Source organism: Zeus faber, assembly GCF_960531495.2.
Source record: "Zeus faber genome assembly, chromosome: 4".
Taxonomy (NCBI): Eukaryota; Metazoa; Chordata; class Actinopteri; order Zeiformes; family Zeidae; genus Zeus; species Zeus faber.
Genome location: NC_137191.1, coordinates 15,735,042 through 15,755,041, shown reverse-complemented (window position 1 = coordinate 15,755,041; position 20,000 = coordinate 15,735,042). Strand labels below are relative to the sequence as shown.

The following is a 20,000-nucleotide window of genomic DNA, read 5'->3' as shown; positions in this document are numbered from 1 at the left end:
ACACACACACACACACTGATAATTAAAACGAGTTGATTCCTTGAGCCCTTCTGTCTCCAAACTTTTTGGTGTTTTTTACCTCTCACTGCCATCGTTCCTTTGCTCTTTTCTGTTCACTTTCCCATGTTATCCACCTCTTCCCTTCATCCCCAAAACTCTCGCCCCTCTCACTTCCATCCAACCATCAGAAGTGTGTGTGCATCTAATCAGCCAGAATATAAATGATTATCCTTCAGGAAATTTGATTTTAATACCTGCTATTGTCTCATGCTTGTAAGCTTTGAGATGTCTCCTGATTTCCCACAGGGCTGTCTGTATTTATTGTGTTTGTGTGTGTGCGCGTGTGTGTGTGTGTGTGTGTGTGTGTGCGTGTGTGTGTGTGTGCGTGTGTGTGTGTGTGTGTGTGGGTTATAGGTCATGGCCAAGGACGCAGACGGGCCGTCCAACAGCCACGTGCGCTACTCCATCGTGGACGGGAACCAGGGCAGCCCCTTCACCATCGACCCGCTGGGAGGAGAGCTCCGAGTGGCCCGGCAGCTGGACCGAGAGAGGGTGAGGAAGACCGCGGCGCTCCCTCTCTCCCTCACCCACTCTCTGCCTCCCTCTCTCTCAACTCCTCTACCTCTGCGGCTCCCCCTTACTCCTTCCTCCCCTATCCTCCTCCCCTGCACTCTACCTCCCCTCTCTCTACCCTCCACCTCCATCTCTTTCTACCTCTCCCCCTCACTCGCTGTCTCTCAATTTTCTGTTCAATTCAAAAGGCTTTATTGGCATCGGGGGGGGGGGCGTATGTTTACAATATGTTTACGGGAAAAAAATGTAACAGTTTAAAGAAATAATACATACGTATATACAGATTATGTACAGAGAGGGTTAGGGTTACGTAGAAAGAAAATGATGATAACAGTGAAAAAACAGTGAAATCTCTATAATGATTTATATCTTTCTCTCCCCCCCCCCCCCCCTCTCTCGCTCCCTCCCCCAGACCTCAGGCTACACCCTGACGGTGCTGGCCTCGGACAACGGGGCTCCACCGCGCTCCAGCAGCGCCACGGTCAACGTGGACGTGTCGGACGTCAACGACAACCCTCCGCTCTTCTCCCAGGCCAACTACAGCCTCATCATCCAGGTGGGGGAGGGATGGGTGGATGGATGGAAGCCGGGGCGGAGGGAGGTGATTAGAGTGGGGGATGGGAGAGAGAGAGAGAGAGAGAAAGAGGCAGAGAGAAATAGTAATAGATGCAAAGCAAAGGGGGATTAACGGGGAGGAATAATGGCCGACCGTGCACCTGGAATGTCAAGGAGGGAGGAGGGGAGGAGGAGAGGGAGTTAAGACAGAGGCTGCATCTTAAGTATGTGCAGAGTGTAGATAAGGGGTGGAGGAGTGGGAAAATAAAAAAAAGGGAGGGTGGGAGCATGGTTGACAGGAGAGTAACAGAGAGGGAACGAATAGAGAATAGAGAATTGAGAAGAGGCGTTGAAGAAGGAAAAAGATGCAAACTTTGTTTTGTTCGGGGGGGCGGGCGTTGTGTTGATGTCTGTGTTATGAAAATCAAAGAAAAAAAACAACTTTCAAAATCGTTGCGCATGGCCATAACTTTTATATGGAGGGACTGATACACGGGTAAAAAAACAATAAAATGAAATAAAAAGTAATCACGAAAAAAGAAATCCCTGAAAAAAAGGGAGTAATAGGAGAGGCACTTTGATACTGTGGTGGGTTCAAATGACTGAGCATTGAGGGGGGGAACAGATTGCTTTTCCACAGGTTTCATATTTCTGTATTTCTGGAAAATATAGAGGCAACACGAAATGTCAAAATACAGAGATTGAATGGTGAAGAAATTAGGCCATTTTTATAACTCCTCATCGCCGGATCAACCCGAAAAAAAACAAAAAAAACCCGCCTCGGTCGATCACCTTTCCCTCTCTATTCTCGTATTTCTTCCTTCTCCAGGAGAATCGTCCCAGTGGCACCAGCGTGCTCCAGCTCTCCGTCTCAGATAAGGACGCCTCGCACAACGGCCCGCCATTCAGCTTTTCCATTGTTGACGGCAACAAGGGCGGAACTTTCCAGATCGGCCCGCGGGGAGCCCTGCTGGCTGTGGGCGCGCTCAGCAGGAAGCACACGGAGCACTACCTGCTGCAGGCACAGGTGAGGAGTCAAAGAGTTCAAATGAAAAAAAAAAAACGCAAAAAACCTAAAGGCTGAAAGTGTTCATGTCGTTTGTATCATATTGTTCGGGTGGAACTGATCGTTCTGATTTGCTCTTCCCCTTGATTCTCCCTCTCTTATTTCTTTCTCCACTTGTCACGTCATATCTGAGATGTATTTTTTTTTGACGTTTATAGTCTCTCAATCTTTCCTTTCTCTCTCAAAAAAAACCTTCTTTATGTTTTTCATGCGCCCTCGATTTTTTTACATATAGAGTGTTCAGTCCTCCTCGGCGAGGACAAAATACAGTCTCTCACTTTAAATTGAATTCACTGAAAAACAAAAAAATGCTGCCCTCCCAGCTTGTGGGACATGAGAGTACAATTCGGAGAAGCCCAAATGAGTTGGCGTTAAATAAATCCCAGTGATCCCAACAAGTGTGGTGGGATCTGTTCTCTTGGACGAGAGAGATCAGTGCAGCAGAACAAGTGGGTAGAGGGGTGAGAAATAAACTAGAATAGTTTTGTTTTGTTTTTTAATCTTTATTATTATTATAAAGATTATTATTTTTCAAAGAACCGATGCTGATCTACTGTATGTAAATGTTTTGAAACGCACCTGCTGTGCTGCCTTGCAGACATGGACATGCATTTCTGTCAACTGGGAAACTATAGTGGAAAAACGAAAGCGCTCTATTGCCCCCTATTGGCAGTTCAGTGCACTTCTCAGGACAGGCTTCCGAAAGCGGTCGTTTTTCAACCGATTCTTCCAAATTCACTTAAAATACATAAATGTCAACTAGCTCTTGTATTGCAAGATCCAAATTGTAAGGCTGTAATAATTCATCATTTACAATCAGAATAGTAACTGTGCTCATCAGAGCAAGCGCAAGTACAGGTCCTCCTCACGTGACGACCGAGTTGCGTTCCTAGGACCAGGTCGTTAAGTGAATTGGTCGATAAGCGTGGGCCCGTTTTATTTCACGCTAAAGGGGCGTGGCCATGATGAACGCTAGTGCAGTGAATACTGACAGACTGCAGGAACGAGACTACGGTGATGAGATGTATACAGTGTATATAGTGTATATAGTATATATAGTATATATATGGTGTATATGGTGTAGTGTATATAGTATATATAGTGTTTATAGTATATATAGTATATATATAGTGTATATGGTGTAGTGTATATAGTGTATATAGTGTATGTAGTATATAAAGGGTGATGCACGATGAGATACTTGACGCTGAGACGCCGTGGTATTGTACAAAGTGTACAATACAGACTGGTCAGAGAGCTGGTCCTAAGTCTGAGCGGTCGTTAAACAGGTAGGATGTTAAGTCAGGAGAAACTGTATCACACTGAAAGTGAGACCTATCAGCAGGCCTTAATAATGATAAGCAGTAACATAATTCCATTTTACAAAGTTTGGGTGGAAGAGTAACAGCTGGGAAACACTGTTCTGAAGCCAGGGGGGAAATGGGAGGGTTATATTGCCCCCTAGTGGCGGTTCAGTGCAATCATAAAATCTGATAATTTGCGGAGGATAAAAAAGTCGTAGACAATGAATACAATTAAACAGTGACATTCTGAAACAATGAAGTTGACTGTCTGTAATATAAGATAATAAATATATATCAAATATTAATAATTAAAAAGTAATAATAATAATAAGTATGGCTTGGGGTTGGAACAGGAAGTTCTTCATATCTCCAGAAATGCACCCCCAATATTAACTTTTTGTAGATTATTGGGCAGGGTCTCGAATCAGGATCTCTTCGATTTTGATACATAGAGTCACAACTCAATTCAATATGGATTCAATGCGATAACAATCCGACAGCTCACAATATATTTTATATCGATTTATTGACAATTTATGAAGAAAATAATATAAACATCATAAAATCAGTTAATTATTGGCATACAGGCAACAGATGAGTAAGCTACTAGTGATTTTACCCCCTGCCGTCCAGGTGTCGGACAGCGGCAGGCCCCCACTCCAGTCCACTGCCTTCATCAGCGTCCGGGTTATCGAGGAGAGCGTCTTCCCTCCGGCCGTCCTCCCGCTTGACATCTTCATCTCCACTGCCGGAGACGAGTACCCCGGCGGCGTGCTGGGCAAGATCCACGCTACTGACCAGGATGTGTACGACACCCTCACCTACAGCCTTGCCCTCTCTTCCTCTTCATCTTCCTCCGGGAGCGACCCCTTGTTTTCGGTCTCGGCCTCGGACGGTAAAGTCATCGCCCGGCGGCCACTGGATGTTGGCGTCTACCCGCTCAACGTGACGGTGACGGACGGACGCTTCACCACCCCAGCCGACGTGACCGTGCACGTGCGGCGGGCAGTGCGCACGGCGCTGGACAACTCCATCGGAGTGCGCTTCGCCGGCATCGCGCCCGAGGAGTTCATCGGCGACTCGTGGAGGAACTTCCAGCGGGCGCTCCGCAACATCGCCGGGGTGCGGAGGAGCGAGGTGCAGCTGGTCAGCCTGCAGCCCAGTGGGCAGGACCTGGATGTGCTGCTGGCCCTGGAGAGGTCTGGAAGCCCCTACCAGCCCCAGGAGGTGGGTCTGTGTGTGTGTGTGTGTGTGTGTGTGTGTGTGTGTGTGTGTGTGTGTGTGTGTGTGTGTGTGTGTGTGTGTGTGTGTGTGTGTGTGTGTGTGTGTATATAAACTGTATATATACAGAATATACATTCATGTACACACTTTATTGTTATGGCCCTGGAGAGGTCTGGAAGCTCCCTCAAGGTAGAGGTCTTATATAGATGCTGTATATATCGATATAATGTATATACTTTGAGTTTTTGAGTTTTACATAATAATCAAACAGGCAAAATAAACAAAAAAAACTAAATCAACATGCAAAGATGAAATTAAACCATAACATTCTGAGCCAATAAAGTTAGCTTTCGGTAATGTAAGATACATATTTGGCTTGAAATTTGAATTAATTACTTAATTAATTAATTACCTGCTGTAACTTTATCTTACTATTTTTCTATTCTTCCTATTGTTGGGATTTTCTGAAGCTTGTTTTCATTTCTTAATATAAGCATGTCATTACTTCTGTTGTTACCCTTGGAAGTAGATGAAGTCATCTTCATTTATTTCCCATCGTCTCGCGTCCTAAGGTGGTCTTCCGGAAGCTGAACTCCTCGGCGGCGGTGATCGAGGAGATGACGGGGGTGCGCATCGTGCGCGTGGTGCAGAAGCTCTGCGCCGGCACCGACTGCCCGCTGAGGTTCTGCGACGAGGAGGTCACCCTGGACCAGAGCGCCATGTCCACCTACAGCACCGCCCGGCTCAGCTTCGTCACCCCACGACACCTGAGGACCGCCACGTGCCAGTGTGAAGGTACACACACACACACACACTCACACACACACACACACACACACACAGATAAAATAATCTCACAACACACCACTATCCCATTAACCACTAAAAACATCACCAGCACATAGAACTGTGTTTATTATTACTATGTTCCACAAATACGTGCGAAGCAATCAAATCTTCAAAATCAGTGGTTCTCAACCTTTTTGCTGCCAAAGCCCTGCTGTGTCCAATAAAAGTGTGGCAGATCTGCCTGCCACACATCCCCCAAGTGGTGTTTCCAGGGCCCTCGGGCGCAGAGACACAGACGATGGGGTTGGAAACACACCAATTTTATTGTAGCGAGTGGGCAAGGTGGAAGAAGCCTGGAGAAGATGGAATACTTGTCATGACAAGGGCTCCTCTCCTGTGTGTGTGTGGGGATGGGGTTTTGCCTGTTGCCCGTTGATTGGTCTAACTAACAACGGGCGAGTAGCCACACTGATCCTGAGCCCAATTACCTCGACCCAAGACAGGTGTGGCTGTCCGCAAAAATATTTCAGGGCCCTTGTCAGTTGAATCAGATTCGGCTGTTCAACGCCAATATTTGGCGACTATTCGGTGGGCAGGGCCGACTCGGCTTTTCCTATAGGGCAGATAGTCGGCTGCCTAGGGTGCCAGTCTGAGGGGGACGCGGAGAGCTCATGCGTCCCCCCTCTCCAACAGTACAGACGATGCGCACTTGTGATTTTTAGTGTTTTTGTTTTTTTATTTTACATGTAGGTTATTTTATGAAGCTTTTATTTTACGTCTCCATTGAAACGTTATCCCTATGCGTTTTGTAAGCTTCTGTCAGTTTTATCCTGTTATTGTAATGCACACACCATGCCAGCGCAAACATGGCCATAACGTTTTGCTAATTTGTGCAATTTGCCCTTGTTTTGCGTCTGATTGCGGATCCGCGGAGATGCGCACATTTAAAAACACGCTATACTTTCATTATGACAGTTAATTTAATATATTTTACTTTACCACAAGTTCATTTTTTCAGTGTGGGCCTTTCGGGCGCAGCTGCGGAGCTGTCTATGGTCTATGAGGTTCAAGGCCATCTGTGGTTCAATGCCAATTTTGACCACTTTATTGTTATTCCCTATAACTTTAAGTTGTTTTTTCCATGTCAGATCACTTGACTGTCTGGGCGTGACACCCCTTATAAATGTCGCCTCCGGGGGCCATAAAAATCGCTTTTAACGCTGGTCTTTGTGAATTGGACGTTTTTTGCAATGAGGCTCATTTGCATAGTAAGGGGCCAATTTTGCACCAAATGAATGAGTATATTAATAATACCAAATTTAAATATGTGCAGGTGGTGAACCGAGATGCTATTTGCTTGGCAGCGCAGTTAGCGATGCATTTCACCCTTTGCGAGTGCTTCGAGAAGTTGACGGTTGCTTCTTGTGTTATTTGCGCAGGTAAAGCGGCCGCAAAAGCCGCGCAGTCCTTTTGTGACTTCGCCCCTCAGTGTAAAGCTTGAGCTTGTTCTGCTGGACACAGAGCTGCTCTTCTGGCTGGAACTGATAAATCAGTACAGCCTTGCAATTTTGAACTTGCAACACAAGAGATCATTTCCATAGTTGATGTATTTTTAAGTTTCATTTGAAACATTTGCTTGAAAACAGGTGGAATGTGTCCGTTGGAGAACACGCTGTGCGAGAGCAGCCCGTGTCCTGAAGGCATGGAGTGTGTCGCCGACCCCGAAAACCCAACCTTCAGCTGCTTGTGTCCTCAAGACAAGAAGGGAAAATGCTCCGGTAAGACCCTTTGTCCGTCCGCCCGTCCCGTCACAAATGCCTCGGTCCTGTGCCAGCGGCCGTCCTATCCCTCACTCCATCTCCCTCCGCTTCCCTCCGTCAGACGGCCACTCTCTGACGTTCGGTGGCTCGGGCTACGTGAAGTACCGCCTGATGGAGAACGACAACAAGGAGGAGATGAAGCTGTCCCTGAGGCTCAGGACCTTCTCCACCCAGGCCACCGTCATGTACGCCAAGGGCACCGACTACAGCATCCTGGAGGTGAAGTGAGAGTTGGGAGTCCTGTGTGATTGACCTGCGGTGCTCAGTATTAGAGGAACTTCCTAAGAACATCACTTTGCCCAATCCCTCTGAGGATTTTGCTGTGTGGTTCAGACTTTCATCTCAAATCTCTCGCCCTCTCTCGCTCTTGCTCTCTCTCTCTCTCTCTCTCTCTCTCTCTCTCTCTCTCTCTCTCTCTCTCTCTCTCTCACACACGAGGGACTTTTGGGGAATGTAGCAGTGGGTTGAAGGAATCAAACTCAGCAGCTATTTTTGGTCTGGGAGGGAAGCGGAGAGACCATTCTCACAAAATCCTCTTTAGAGACAGTTTGGTATCGGATTTTAAGACCATGAGGCTTTCTGTCTGACTCAGAAGCAATTTAATGACACATCTCACCGCTACAGCATGTGGATTAATATTTTTGTCTTCCTGCTGTTATAAACTGTATTTATTTACGGGACAGTATTATGTTTCATGAATTTATTTGATATGTGTATGGTATTCAAAGGAATATTTTCAAACAAAAGTACAGACTGAGAATATATACACTAAATTCACAATATATATTCTGAATTTGGTGTATATGCTCTTTAGAGATTATGTATATACTGTGTATTATCTCTTTGGGGTTCATCTCTTTGGGTTTCGTCTGTTAAGGGTTCATCTCATATCTCTTAAGGGTTCATTCGAACCCTAATCCTAATCCTAATTCTAATATTAAAATCCCCCCGCAGATTGTGAACGGTCGTCTCCAGTACAAGTTTGACTGTGGCAGTGGTCCTGGTGTGGTGTCGGTGCACAGCACGGTGGTGAGCGACGGCCAGTGGCACAGCGTCTCGCTGGAGGTGGACGGGAACTACGCCAAGCTGGTGCTGGACCGCGTGCACGCCGCCTCGGGCACGGCGCCGGGCACCCTGCGCACCCTCAACCTGGACAACCTGCTCTACTTCGGGGGCCACATACGGCAGCACGCCGCTAGCGCTGGGCGCCATGGCCGCAGCCCACCCACGGTCGGCAATGGGCTGCGAGGCTGCGTGGAGGCCATCACCCTCAACGGCCACGAGCTTCCCCTCAACACCCGGGCGGTGCGCACCCACGCCGTCCTGGAGGACGTGGTGGACGTGGCCCCCGGCTGTGTCCTTACCGCGCCGGAAAGCTGCTCCAGCAACCCCTGCGCCAACGGGGGGAGCTGCTCCTCGCTGCCGCACGGAGGTACGGAGGTCCACCATGAGGACATGTTACAGGGTGTCTGCGAGTCCTTAGAAAAGTAATTAAGGCTACATTCACACTGCCGGCCAATGTGGTCCGATTTTTTTGCTGGATTGTGACTCGGATCTGGTTTTTTTTCAAGACAGTGTGAACAGTACAAATCACATGGAATCTGATCTTTTCAATTCAGAATTGGGCCACTTTCATATGTGGTCCTAAAATCGGATGCAGGCCCGATTTTTTGCAATGCGGCCTTAGTCTGAACAGTCAAATCAGAATTTGTGCGAGTTTTACGTCACTCTAGAACAGGGACACCTTTTTATTATCACGGACTGCAGCCACAAAATGTTCCGGGACCGGACCGGGGAGGCGAAAAAAAGAGTCCCCCTGTGTTTGTAGAATAAACTCAGAATTCTGCCCCCGACTTCAGGACCGGCAAGCAGAGCGAGGTGCACTGCCATACCCTATACCCCAGCGGCACCCGCACCGCGGCCGCCCGTCACCGTTAAGCAGCCTATACAGCGCGGGGAGGGAAAATAAATAATAGATAAATAAATGAATAAATAGACCGACCCAGTGAGGGGCCACCCACGCTCGCCGCGTTTTATGAATAGCATCGGATCTAAAGTGTGAACGAACCAAAAAATGCACCGTGCCTCTGTCTGGATTTAAAGATTTCATCCTTGAGCTTGAACTGCCATGTTTACTTCTGTGCGACAGCGTTCTGCATGTGACGTCTTTGTTACTTGTGCTCATGCAGGGCAGTTCAGGACTGTGGCCCGTTCACACAGGAATCCGATATTGCCAACATTTAAAAAATAATTTGAACGGCCAAGCAAAACAAATCAGATTTAAGCCATGAATCGGAATTGAGCATGAAAGACTTGCAGTCTGAACGTAGCCAAAATGTCTTAAATTCAGTTTTCAGTTAGAATTTTTGGTGTTAAAAGTCATATTGTAAAATATAAAAGTCATAGTCAAAGTCAATAGTCTTACATATACAGTATATTAATGAGGTCTTAATTTCAACATTGACATTCCGTCTTGATTTTGTCTGTCCATATATTTCTTTTTTTGGTCAAAATTAGTCAAGCTCTTCTGCATCAGAGGTATCATGGTATAAAACGCTAAACCTATAACATACTTACCTGCTACACTTACCTTTTCTAGATGAACCCAACTCACCTACCTCTCCAGAAAATCTAATGAAGTATTTGTACTTATCCATTTCAAGTTCTGTTAGAAAACAATAGTCTCTTACCTTGCTTACTGACCTAAAGGAGCTAGTTTCCGATCATAACAGTTGATAGAATGATGTTATAAATTTTAAAATATACAATTAAAAACTTACAAATATATCATGTATTATTTCGTGTATATATTTATGATGTATTATTTGATCAATGTAAAAGAAAAGTGAAAATACAATGAACAATAAAAAGTAAACCTAATGATAAGCAAAGAAAATGGCAATATACATTAAACCTAATGATGAACAACAAATATAAACCTAAGAAAAACAATAAAACTAATTTAGAAAAATAAACAATAAATAAAAAATGATCAATAACCACCTGCTCTATCCCTTTATTGTCCAGGCTACTTCTGCCGCTGCCCGGCCTCCTTCATGGGGACCCACTGTGAGGTGTCCATCAGCCCCTGTGCCTCCAACCCCTGCCTGTACGGAGGAACCTGTGTTCCCCGAGGAGACGATTTCTACTGCCAGTGCAGGGGCCAGTACTCTGGACAGAGGTATTACATTTATATTAATAATATTCAATTTATTCGGTCCATACTTTTGTCCCCGTATGACATAATCCATATGTGAGCATATATCCATTTTAGACATTCAAAACTATCAGAATCAGTCCTTGATACATTATTTTTTACAGAATTCTATGTGTTAATTTCAGAAATGTTGCCTTAAGTCACATTAGGAAGAATTTATGTTTCTGATCTGCATTTCAAAGCCCTGTCCCTTTCATGGATGAATAGAAATTCAACCATTGAGCGTCATAACTTTTCAAGAGGATGTTTGATTTTCTACAGTACTTAATACGTTAATGCATTAATGACGTTATATGTCTGATTACTTACTCTGAAAATACAAACAAAATAAATATAAATAATAATTATAACTCTCACATTCGATGACATTAGGCTCCTCCCAATAGGCTGCTTTGCCCAAAACCAAACTTTCCTGCAGCGGTGATATTTGATGCATACGGGAGAAGGAGCTGCAGAGGAGGCTGCTATTGTAATAATCATTCAATATCAAAATATCAGCAGAGGCCATTCTTCACACAATGCACTTTTTTTAAGTTATGACTATTTAGAGAAAATAACTAATGGAGCTGATACTGGAACACATTTCTGGAAAATACCTCATAGTTTCAGGTCAGAAGAGTCTGAATGATGGATGACTAACAATGACGCTATCCTTCACCGGTTAAATATAAATTAGATAAAGATGACATTAAAATAATAACTTATTTTAATGCTCCCTCATATTCTGGCTCAGTGATTTCCAACTTATTTCACATCAAAGACCCTCAGTTTGATAGGATTTAGTCTCTAGGACGTATAGGGAGTACTTTTATAGTTAGATATGATTTAGTCCAAACGTATATCCCTTTCTATGCTATAGTTACAGAGAACAGTGAAACTAGGATCAAAACAGTCATTATTGTACGTTCTCTAATGCAATAAAAGGGGGAAATTTAACCAATGGTCATTGTGCTGGGGACCCCCTGGAACCTCTTGAGGGACCCCTGGAAGGTCCCCAAACCCCATGTTAAGAACCACATCCCTTACATTGAATTGTTTCCAGTTTTCTCGCATTTGATTGTGAAAAATAGTATATTTAAGTATGTATTTTTATTTCCCAGGTGTCAGCTGGGGCCGTACTGCAGAGACAACCCCTGTAAGAACAGTGGGAAGTGCATCGACAGCCTGGACGGCCCCGTCTGCGAGTGTGATGCTGGTTTCCAGGGCGACAGGTACAGGACAATAATAACAATAATAACAATAACAATAATAATAATAATAATAATAATAATAATAATGATTATAATAATAATTGTTATAACAATGCTAATAATAATGAAGTCATAATAATAATCACCTTTATATAGAACTTTTCATATGTTTTTTTCATTTTCGGGTCATAAATATAGACCATGAGGGATCACAATAATTCCTCAACGGATGATTTTCAATCATTTTTACTCTTGAAATACATGTCTCAAATTATTAGTCCTTAAATACTCCAAGCTATTTTTATTATAATTGTAATATATAATTCCTCATGGTTTAGGGCCTTTTCCAATGGCTACACTAACCCTAACCTCAGCGAAGGATTTCGCTTCAATTCCTGATCAGCAATTCACTTATTACTCAAGTAATGCTCAATAATTCTCTGAAAATAGATTTGTTTAGGCTCTTCCTTGTATTATGATTGTGGTAGTTTTGCCTGCCACACACCACCCGAGTGGCGTTTTCAGGGCCCTCCGGCACAGAGACACAGACGATGGAACACACCAGTTTTAATGTAGCGAGTGGGCAAGGTGGAACAAGCCTGGAGCAGATGGAAAACATGTCATGACAAGGGCTCCTCTCCTGTGTGTGTGTGTGTGTGTGGGGGGGGGGGGTTACCTGTTGCTCGTTGATTGGTCGAATGAGCAACATGTACGCACACTGATCCAGGGCCCAATTACCTAGACCCAAAACAGGTGTGGCTGCTCAAACCACACCACGCCCACGCCACAATCACCACCTCGGCAGTCCAAACTAAACATTATTGTATTACGTCTTACATCCCGCATGGTTTGATCAAATATCCCTGTGTGTTCCAGGTGTCTGAGCGACATGGACGAGTGCCTGAAGAGCCCGTGCTCCAACGGAGGCCAGTGCCTCAACACCTACGGCTCCTTCCGCTGCAACTGCTCTCTGGGCTTCAGCGGCACCACCTGCCAGCTCCGCACCCAGGTCGACAACAACTTTGTCTCCAGTTCCTGGAACATCGGCCTGGAGGAGGTAATCGGCATCGTGGTCTTCGTCTCCAGCATCTTCCTCCTAGTCCTGGTCTTTATCATCATTCGCAAAAGGGCGTGCCGCGGCCGGTCCAGGTCGGACGGCGACGAGGACAAGCGCACCGGGGCGTCAGCCGCCCACACCCACTCCTTCCTGCAGCGGCCGTACTTCGACGCCAAGCTGAGCAAGAACATCTACTCGGACATTCCGCCCCAGGTGCCGGTGCGACCCATCTCCTACACCCCCAGCATCCCCAGCGACTCCAGGAACAACCTGGACCGCAACTCCTTTGAGGGCTCGGCCATCCCCGAGCATCCGGAGTTCAGCACCTTCAACCCGGACTCGGGCCACGGGCACCGCAAGACGCTGGCCGTGTGCAGCGTGGCTCCCAACCTGCCGCCCCCACCACCGTCCAACTCCGTCTCCGACAGCGACTCCATCCAGAAGCCCAACTGGGACTACGACTACGACGGTAAGAGGCTGGCAGGCTCAACCTTTAGCGTTCCCCGTTTAGCATTTAGCATTTAGCGTTTAGCATTAAGTGGACACTTCTGCCTTGTGCCTGCGATGTGGGTCCTCCCAGAGGTAATCAAACCCCCTAATCCTGGCCACAAAAACACACTAGACCTGTCATTTTTTGTTCATGACTATTTTGGGGAATTTACTCGTGGGACTGATTCTGGATAATACCTTGTAGTTACGGATAGTTCACCAGAATGATAGATTAACTAACAGCCAACATTTTTCTTTGCAAACTATCCTTCATCGATTTTTTTAATGCATCTGAATATTATAGACCAGTGATGACCAGTGACCCTCAACTTTTTTCATAACATTTTGTGTTTGGGACCCCTAACTGCGAAGATTTTTATTGTGAGCTGATGTTGTCCTGAACTTCCATCACCGTCCGGACTTAAGTTATGACGTTAACAGTGAAACTCCGATCAAAACAGTCTTTATTGTACATTCTCTAATTAAATAACGACAAAGTTGAACTATTTATCATTTCGCCAGGGACCCCCCCAGGAACCTCTCAGACGACCCCCTGGGGGTCCCTGAACCCCACTTTTAGAAACCACAGTGCTAGCTCTTTTAACTGTGACTTTGTCGAAGTTAAACTCGTAAACATTTTGATCAGGCCCCCCCCCCCCCCCGCGGGAGCTCTCAAACAAACCCCCGGTGGGTCCCCGAACTCTACTTTGAGAACCGCTGTGTTGCTCTGCTTCCCCTCCCTTCAGCTAAAGTGGTCGACCTGGACCCGTGCCTGAAGAAGCCGGCGGAGGACAGTGCCTGCCACGCCTACAACACCCGGGGCAGCATGTCCGAGGTCCAGTCCCTCAGCTCCTTCCAGTCCGAGTCCTGCGACGACAACGGTAACGAAGTGCCACATACGTTATTAATGATCATGATGATGATGTTTAAACACCACTTTGAGAATACACAACACTCAGAGTTTTACATGATTTGAACTTCGACAAAACCCGGGATTCCTCAGCAGTTCTTCTTTCCATCTGCTCTTCCTTTCGGGGGGATGTTAATACCTTTCCTTGGCTCGTATGATGATGATAATAAAAATGGTAATAATAATAATAATAATAATAATAATAATAATAATAAATAGTTGCCTTGTTTAAGTGCTAACCTGCTCTCTTTCTCTGCATGCTCGGAATTGGGCGCCGTAAACAGTTACTGTGGCTCTGGGCGGTTACATGTTGTCTCTTCTTCTTCCCTTTTGTTTTTTTTCTTTTCCGCTGCGGGGCCTCAGCTCCCATTTGGATCAAATCAGTCCACAGATCCAGAACAAGGTTTTAAGTAGGGTTCGGTTCCAGCCTGTAAGTCCTGAAGACGCATCACCACCGTTGTTGCAGAAGGAAGCAATCACAACAACAATAACATGCGGCGTGTTGTTGTTGTTATTCACCCAAGATTAAAAAAAAAAAAAATGGTAAAACAAAAAAACAGCGTATCCGATGCCGTTTTCCATCCCATTGGTTCTCAGTAAACCCACAACAAACATCCTCAAACGAACCAGATAACTTGGTTTTGTTTTTTGTTTTTTGGGTTTTTTTGTTTTTTTCATTCGGAAGATGATGTAAAAGACCATTAGCTCGGACATGGTGTTACTTTATGTCATGCATGCTTCATCGTGTTGTTGTTTGTTTCTTTTTGTCTCTGTTTTAAATTTCCATCTCGACATCGAGCAGCAAACGGAGGCTCAAAGCAAACAGCGAGGAGCAGAAAACAAGGGTATACACGGTGTAAAAACATGGTTACCCCCGAGCCCTCTTCATTCATCCCTTATCCCTTTTCCTGGGTTTTTTAAACTGGGGGATTAGTGTTGACAGGCCTCTGCTCCAGTGATGCAAGAAAAAAACAAATCTGTTAAATGAGTCTGGAGTCATTGAAAGGGGAGTGAGTCTTTGGCTCACAGACTGAAAATAATCATTGAGGACTAAATTATTTTTATTTTTATTTATTATTATTTATTTATATTATTCATAATTATTTGTCGTACTTCATATTGGCTGCGATTATGCTACTGGTTCACATTCCACGAAAATCTATTCTTTCGACAGAATTGAGTGATTCCTGTGAGGATTTTTATTCACAATGGAACGAGTCATTTTATTTTTTTTTATTTTTTTTATTTTTATTTTTTATTTTAGCCGAGTGACTCGTATAGAAAGTAATCTGAGAAATAGAATCTAACCTTTCATGACCACTCCGCTCCACAACCACTTGGAATCTGAATCTTCATCTGCGCCCGATCACGGAGCAGATGTGCACGGTGCACTGCACTGGAACAATTCGTGTCTCCGTAAATGTTGTGTTTGGTCCTTAAAAATGTCAAAAGATGGTCTTCTGATATGACGATTGGTGGTAGATTATTATTTATATATTTTTATTTTTTAATCTTGGGTGAATCTTTCCTGCTTCTTCCACCACCTCACACCTTCCACCACAAACATCTCACTACGTACTGTATGTTCCCTCCAGCCGTCCCACTTCCACCGTGTCTCTTCCCGCCATCGTATTGAAACCCCTTCAAACACCCACCGTGTGCCTGAGACAGGATCAAATAATGTTGTTTTGCTGTGGTTTTCCATTGTCCGCTGAAGCTCTTTGTCCTGACGCTCGCTTCTCTCTCTCTCTCTCTCTCTCTCTCTCTCTCTCTCTCTCTCTCTCTCTCTCTCTCCTCTCCTCAAGCCTCCATAGTGACAGTTCTCCACCTGGTCAGCTCTGTGGCTGACTCGGTGGCGGGAGAAGGTATTCCTATCCTCCATCGCTTCTCCTTGCTTCTAGTCCTCGTCCCTCGTACGATTTTAGGATTTAGAAAACGCCATTTCCTTGCACCCAAGACGCCGAGAAGGCGAATTGTGCGTTGATTCAGGATGCCAGGATCAGTCAAAAAGCCAAACAAACCGTTCCCCCCCGTCCCCCCCGAGAAGGTGTGAGGAAATGGCCGCCCCTGTCGTCCACACGTCGTCCTGTCTCATCCTCAGATATTATTTTTTATTTTATTCATGCTTTCATTCCTCTCCTCATCTCGCTGTTCTCTTTTTCTCGTGTTTTTTTTTTTAATATTGATCTCTCTCTCTCTCTTTCCCCGTGCCTCATTTAAAGAGTCTTATTTGGCTCATGACCTCAAGAACTCAAGAGGTGAATTTGAATTATTTTTCCGTTTTTTTGCCTGAAGCCCAGTGGTGTTTTGCTTTGGTCCCCCACCCCCCTCCTTTAAACCCACTAACCTCCAGGATTTTAAAACATTGAGATTTATTTGTATTTGTATTTTTTTAGGCAAGGGTGTGTTTGCATCAGTGGTCTTTATCAGGGTGTTGACACTAACACCGCTGACTTTATTTAAAATTAACTGAATTAACCCCCCCCCCCAAAACACTCCTCCTCTGCATGACCCCAGTAAACGTTGCCCCAAAGCTTTATTTGTCGTGAGGTCTAGACCTCCTCGCTGTATATTATTAGGATGCTTCTTACTTTGTTTTGGACTTGTTCAGTCACAGTAGCAAAATTTAAAACCCATTGACCCTATATTTGTTGAAAGGTTTAGATCTTTAAGGAAAATCTCCCTAGGGTTATTAGGCTATTACTTTTCATTTAAAATAATGTAAAAGTTGGAAAATAATGTAGGTTAGAGTTTGTAAAAGTTGTATCAACGATCATTATTATCGGATTATGAGTTTTTTTTGTTGCATGTGGGTGTTAATGTGGAGGGCAGTCAATGTGTCATTGGTGTGTTTAAAACGTGCTTCCTGTGAATTAAGTGTTTATTAATGTTTTTGTGTATTTATTTGACTGTGTAACATCTGCATGGTGTGGCTTTAACAGTAACGCCCGCTTTACACTGAATCCGAAAAACGGATCCGCCTGTCAGGAACCGGAACACCGCTCCCAAGTGGCCGTCCGTCCTAACGCAGTTGACGCTCGTCTTGACTTGGTCACGAAATGTATCTGTGACCGTCCGGGAGAGTTGGCTCTGCTGCAGTACAACAGCGAGTAGTTTGCTCCGCTGAATATTAACCATTTTCCATGACCTTATATAGTATTGGGAAAGCGTGAAAAGGAAATACACACAATACTAGTTCTTATAAAGAGATTATATTATATGATGTGTCATCATTTTATATACATAACTTATCTACATTACATTGCGTCACTGATCAGATGCTTTTATTCAAAGCAATCTACAATAACTACAGTATATACCACTGTGTGTCACAGTCACAGCGAAAAAAATTCCAATAAAAACAGGGACTTACGGTTGTACTGTGGAATCCAAATTTGAGTTGAACAAATTAAACACATCCCAGACGCTCAATCGCAGGCGGAAATCTCGAAATTCAACTCTCCATAGGAATGAACCGACTTCCGACTGGATGTTGTCGTTTGTCGGATTCAGCGTAAAGCTTGCCCAACCCGGTGTTTTACCGACTAAAACAGGATGGATCTTTCCTCACGCAACCAGGACGATAATATCTGACGTTTTCCCATCACATAGGATACCACTGGGACACATCTGATTGGATGCCGAGTGTTCAGCTCCCTGGGATCCAGGAGTTTCCTCAGTACGAGGCTGTGGCGGCACCTGCTACCACCGCCGCCGCCATCGACCCCGCCGCCATCGACAGCGACTACTACCCCGGCGGCTTCGACATCGAGAGCGATTTCCCGCCGCCGCCCGACGACTTCCCTGTCGGCGACGACCTGCCGCCGCCGCCCCCTCCGCCCCAGTACGGGGGCAGAGGGGACCGCTACGACACGCTGCGGCCCCCAGGCCTGGACCGGGACCTGGGCCTGGGTCTGGACCTAGGTCTGAACCTGGGTTCGTCCAGCCCGGGCCCCGAGGTCCGGCAGCGGCCGGCCCTGCCCCATCTCTACAGCCTCAGCCAGTACCTGCCCCATCACTCGTACCCCGGAGACGGGGATGCGGACGGTACGGCTGCAGTACCCGCCGCGGCCACCAGGGGGGGCTTCCCCATGGGCTACATGGGCCGGGACTTGGACAACATGTCCCTGTCGCTGTACACGTCCACAGCCTCGTGCTCGGACATGTCGGCGTGCTGTGAGGAGTCCGAGGCCGCCATCAGCGACTACGACAGCGGGGACGACGGACACTTCACCAAGATGGACCTCCAGGACCCCAGGGACCTCCAGGACCACCCCAGGGACCCCCAGCAGCACACCGAGGTCTGACACTGGATCCAAACAAAAGTGCCTGAACCACCATCCCCCAAACCCCCACCCCCACGACTCGAACACACACACACATAAAAACACACACACACACAAACACACACACAGATAATAAACACATACACACACACACACACACTCCACCTCCACCCTACGTAACACAATGTAATACAAGGACAAAGTGATCCATTTACACCATGAAAATGTCCATGTAAGTCGAAAAAAGTATTGAAAAAGGTTACAGGAGGAAGAGAAAAGACCGTTCTGGGTTTTCAAGGAGTTTTGGGAAATCCTCTGCATTCTACTGAAAAGAAGAAAAGGAAAAAAAAAAACATTTGAGTTGCTTTAATCATGTGTCAACATTCACAGCCAGTGACTATGTCTTAATCCACGTTTTAAATGTACGACCGAAATAAACAAGTGATGATCATGGATGAAAAAAAAGAATAAATATTTCAAGGTGTTATATGTATTTCTATGACTAAATAAAGAAATAAACAAGAGCAAAAGGTTTTTTATACCGTCATCCATTTCAAAAAAGTGTAAATTTAAATGTACAGTTTTGATTTAAAAAAAAAAGAAAAAAGTTACCTAGGGGGTTTTTTGTAGATATTTTATTCTTTTATTTTTGAAAAAACACAAGTTTAAATGGTGTGACGTCGTTCTGCCTTTACCGTGTGTACGTTGACAGAAAAAAAGAAACGAAACTTTTGAAAAAGAAAAGAAAGAAAAAAACGAGCTCCATTCATCAGAGTTTGTGTCCTGCTCATTTCAACAAAGGGTCTTCGATGAGCGACTGCATATTCTTGTGATTTTTATTTTTATTGTTTTGTTTGTAAATGCGACTTTGGAACCTCTTTATTTTTCCACCGAGAAAATGGGACCCAATATATTTATAGTGCAAAGTTCTCCATGGACACACAACTTTTTCAGGTTTTGTGTGTGTGTGTGTGAGCAGACGCTATAGTCTTGTTTAAGGTTTTTATTGAATTACTGCCACAAGCTCACGCTTTCCTACTGGCAATAAATTATTCCTAAAAAATACCCCCCGACTGGCTCTTGTCCTTATTTGCATCCATACGCACTGTATTTATCAGCCTGCGCCGTCTTTATTATTATTTGAGGCAGTTCCCCTGCCGCGTGCCATCCAAGTGCCTTTTCCCGAGCTCCCCGACACAGAGACACAGGTGATGATGTTGACAAACCATTTTACTGAATAGAGTGTCAAGATTTGGGAGATTGCTCTGATGGGAAACAGGGGCACAGCCACCCCTGATCCCGGGCCCCATTAACTAGACCCAAGACAGGTGGGTGGCTTGTTAAATCACCCCGCTGCTTCTCTCCCTGTCCTGCACTGCCGCTCCCGCTGCTGCTAGTCGGGAGAGGGCTGGTGCTGTGGCCGTCCGTCCACCTGCTGGTGGCTATATATATAAATATATAATATTTATTTCTATATATATATTATATATACAGTATATATACCAAACAATCACAACATT

At 45.2% G+C, this 20,000-nt stretch overlaps 1 protein-coding gene across 2 annotated transcripts in view; it reads left to right on the top strand.

The window, feature by feature from the left end:
- Nucleotides 1-19,545, top strand: part of fat1a (FAT atypical cadherin 1a) — a gene marked incomplete at its 5' end in the record, with an annotated part of 90,013 nt that extends 70,468 nt beyond the window's left edge. Inside the window, 14 exons of one of the 2 annotated variants that reach the window (XM_079999221.1) lie at nt 415-552; nt 986-1,129; nt 1,958-2,155; nt 4,132-4,725; nt 5,295-5,517; nt 7,158-7,289; nt 7,393-7,550; nt 8,286-8,763; nt 10,359-10,512; nt 11,649-11,759; nt 12,615-13,264; nt 14,031-14,165; nt 16,417-16,452; nt 17,807-19,545. In XM_079999221.1, coding sequence (XP_079855347.1) covers nt 415-552; nt 986-1,129; nt 1,958-2,155; nt 4,132-4,725; nt 5,295-5,517; nt 7,158-7,289; nt 7,393-7,550; nt 8,286-8,763; nt 10,359-10,512; nt 11,649-11,759; nt 12,615-13,264; nt 14,031-14,165; nt 16,417-16,452; nt 17,807-18,501 — 3,846 coding nt within the window. In that variant the 3' untranslated portion in view covers nt 18,502-19,545. The remainder of the gene's footprint in view (nt 1-414; nt 553-985; nt 1,130-1,957; nt 2,156-4,131; nt 4,726-5,294; nt 5,518-7,157; nt 7,290-7,392; nt 7,551-8,285; nt 8,764-10,358; nt 10,513-11,648; nt 11,760-12,614; nt 13,265-14,030; nt 14,166-16,416; nt 16,453-17,806) is intronic. The other variant, XM_079999222.1, reaches the window with a different exon arrangement.
- Nucleotides 19,546-20,000: the final 455 nt, after the last annotated feature.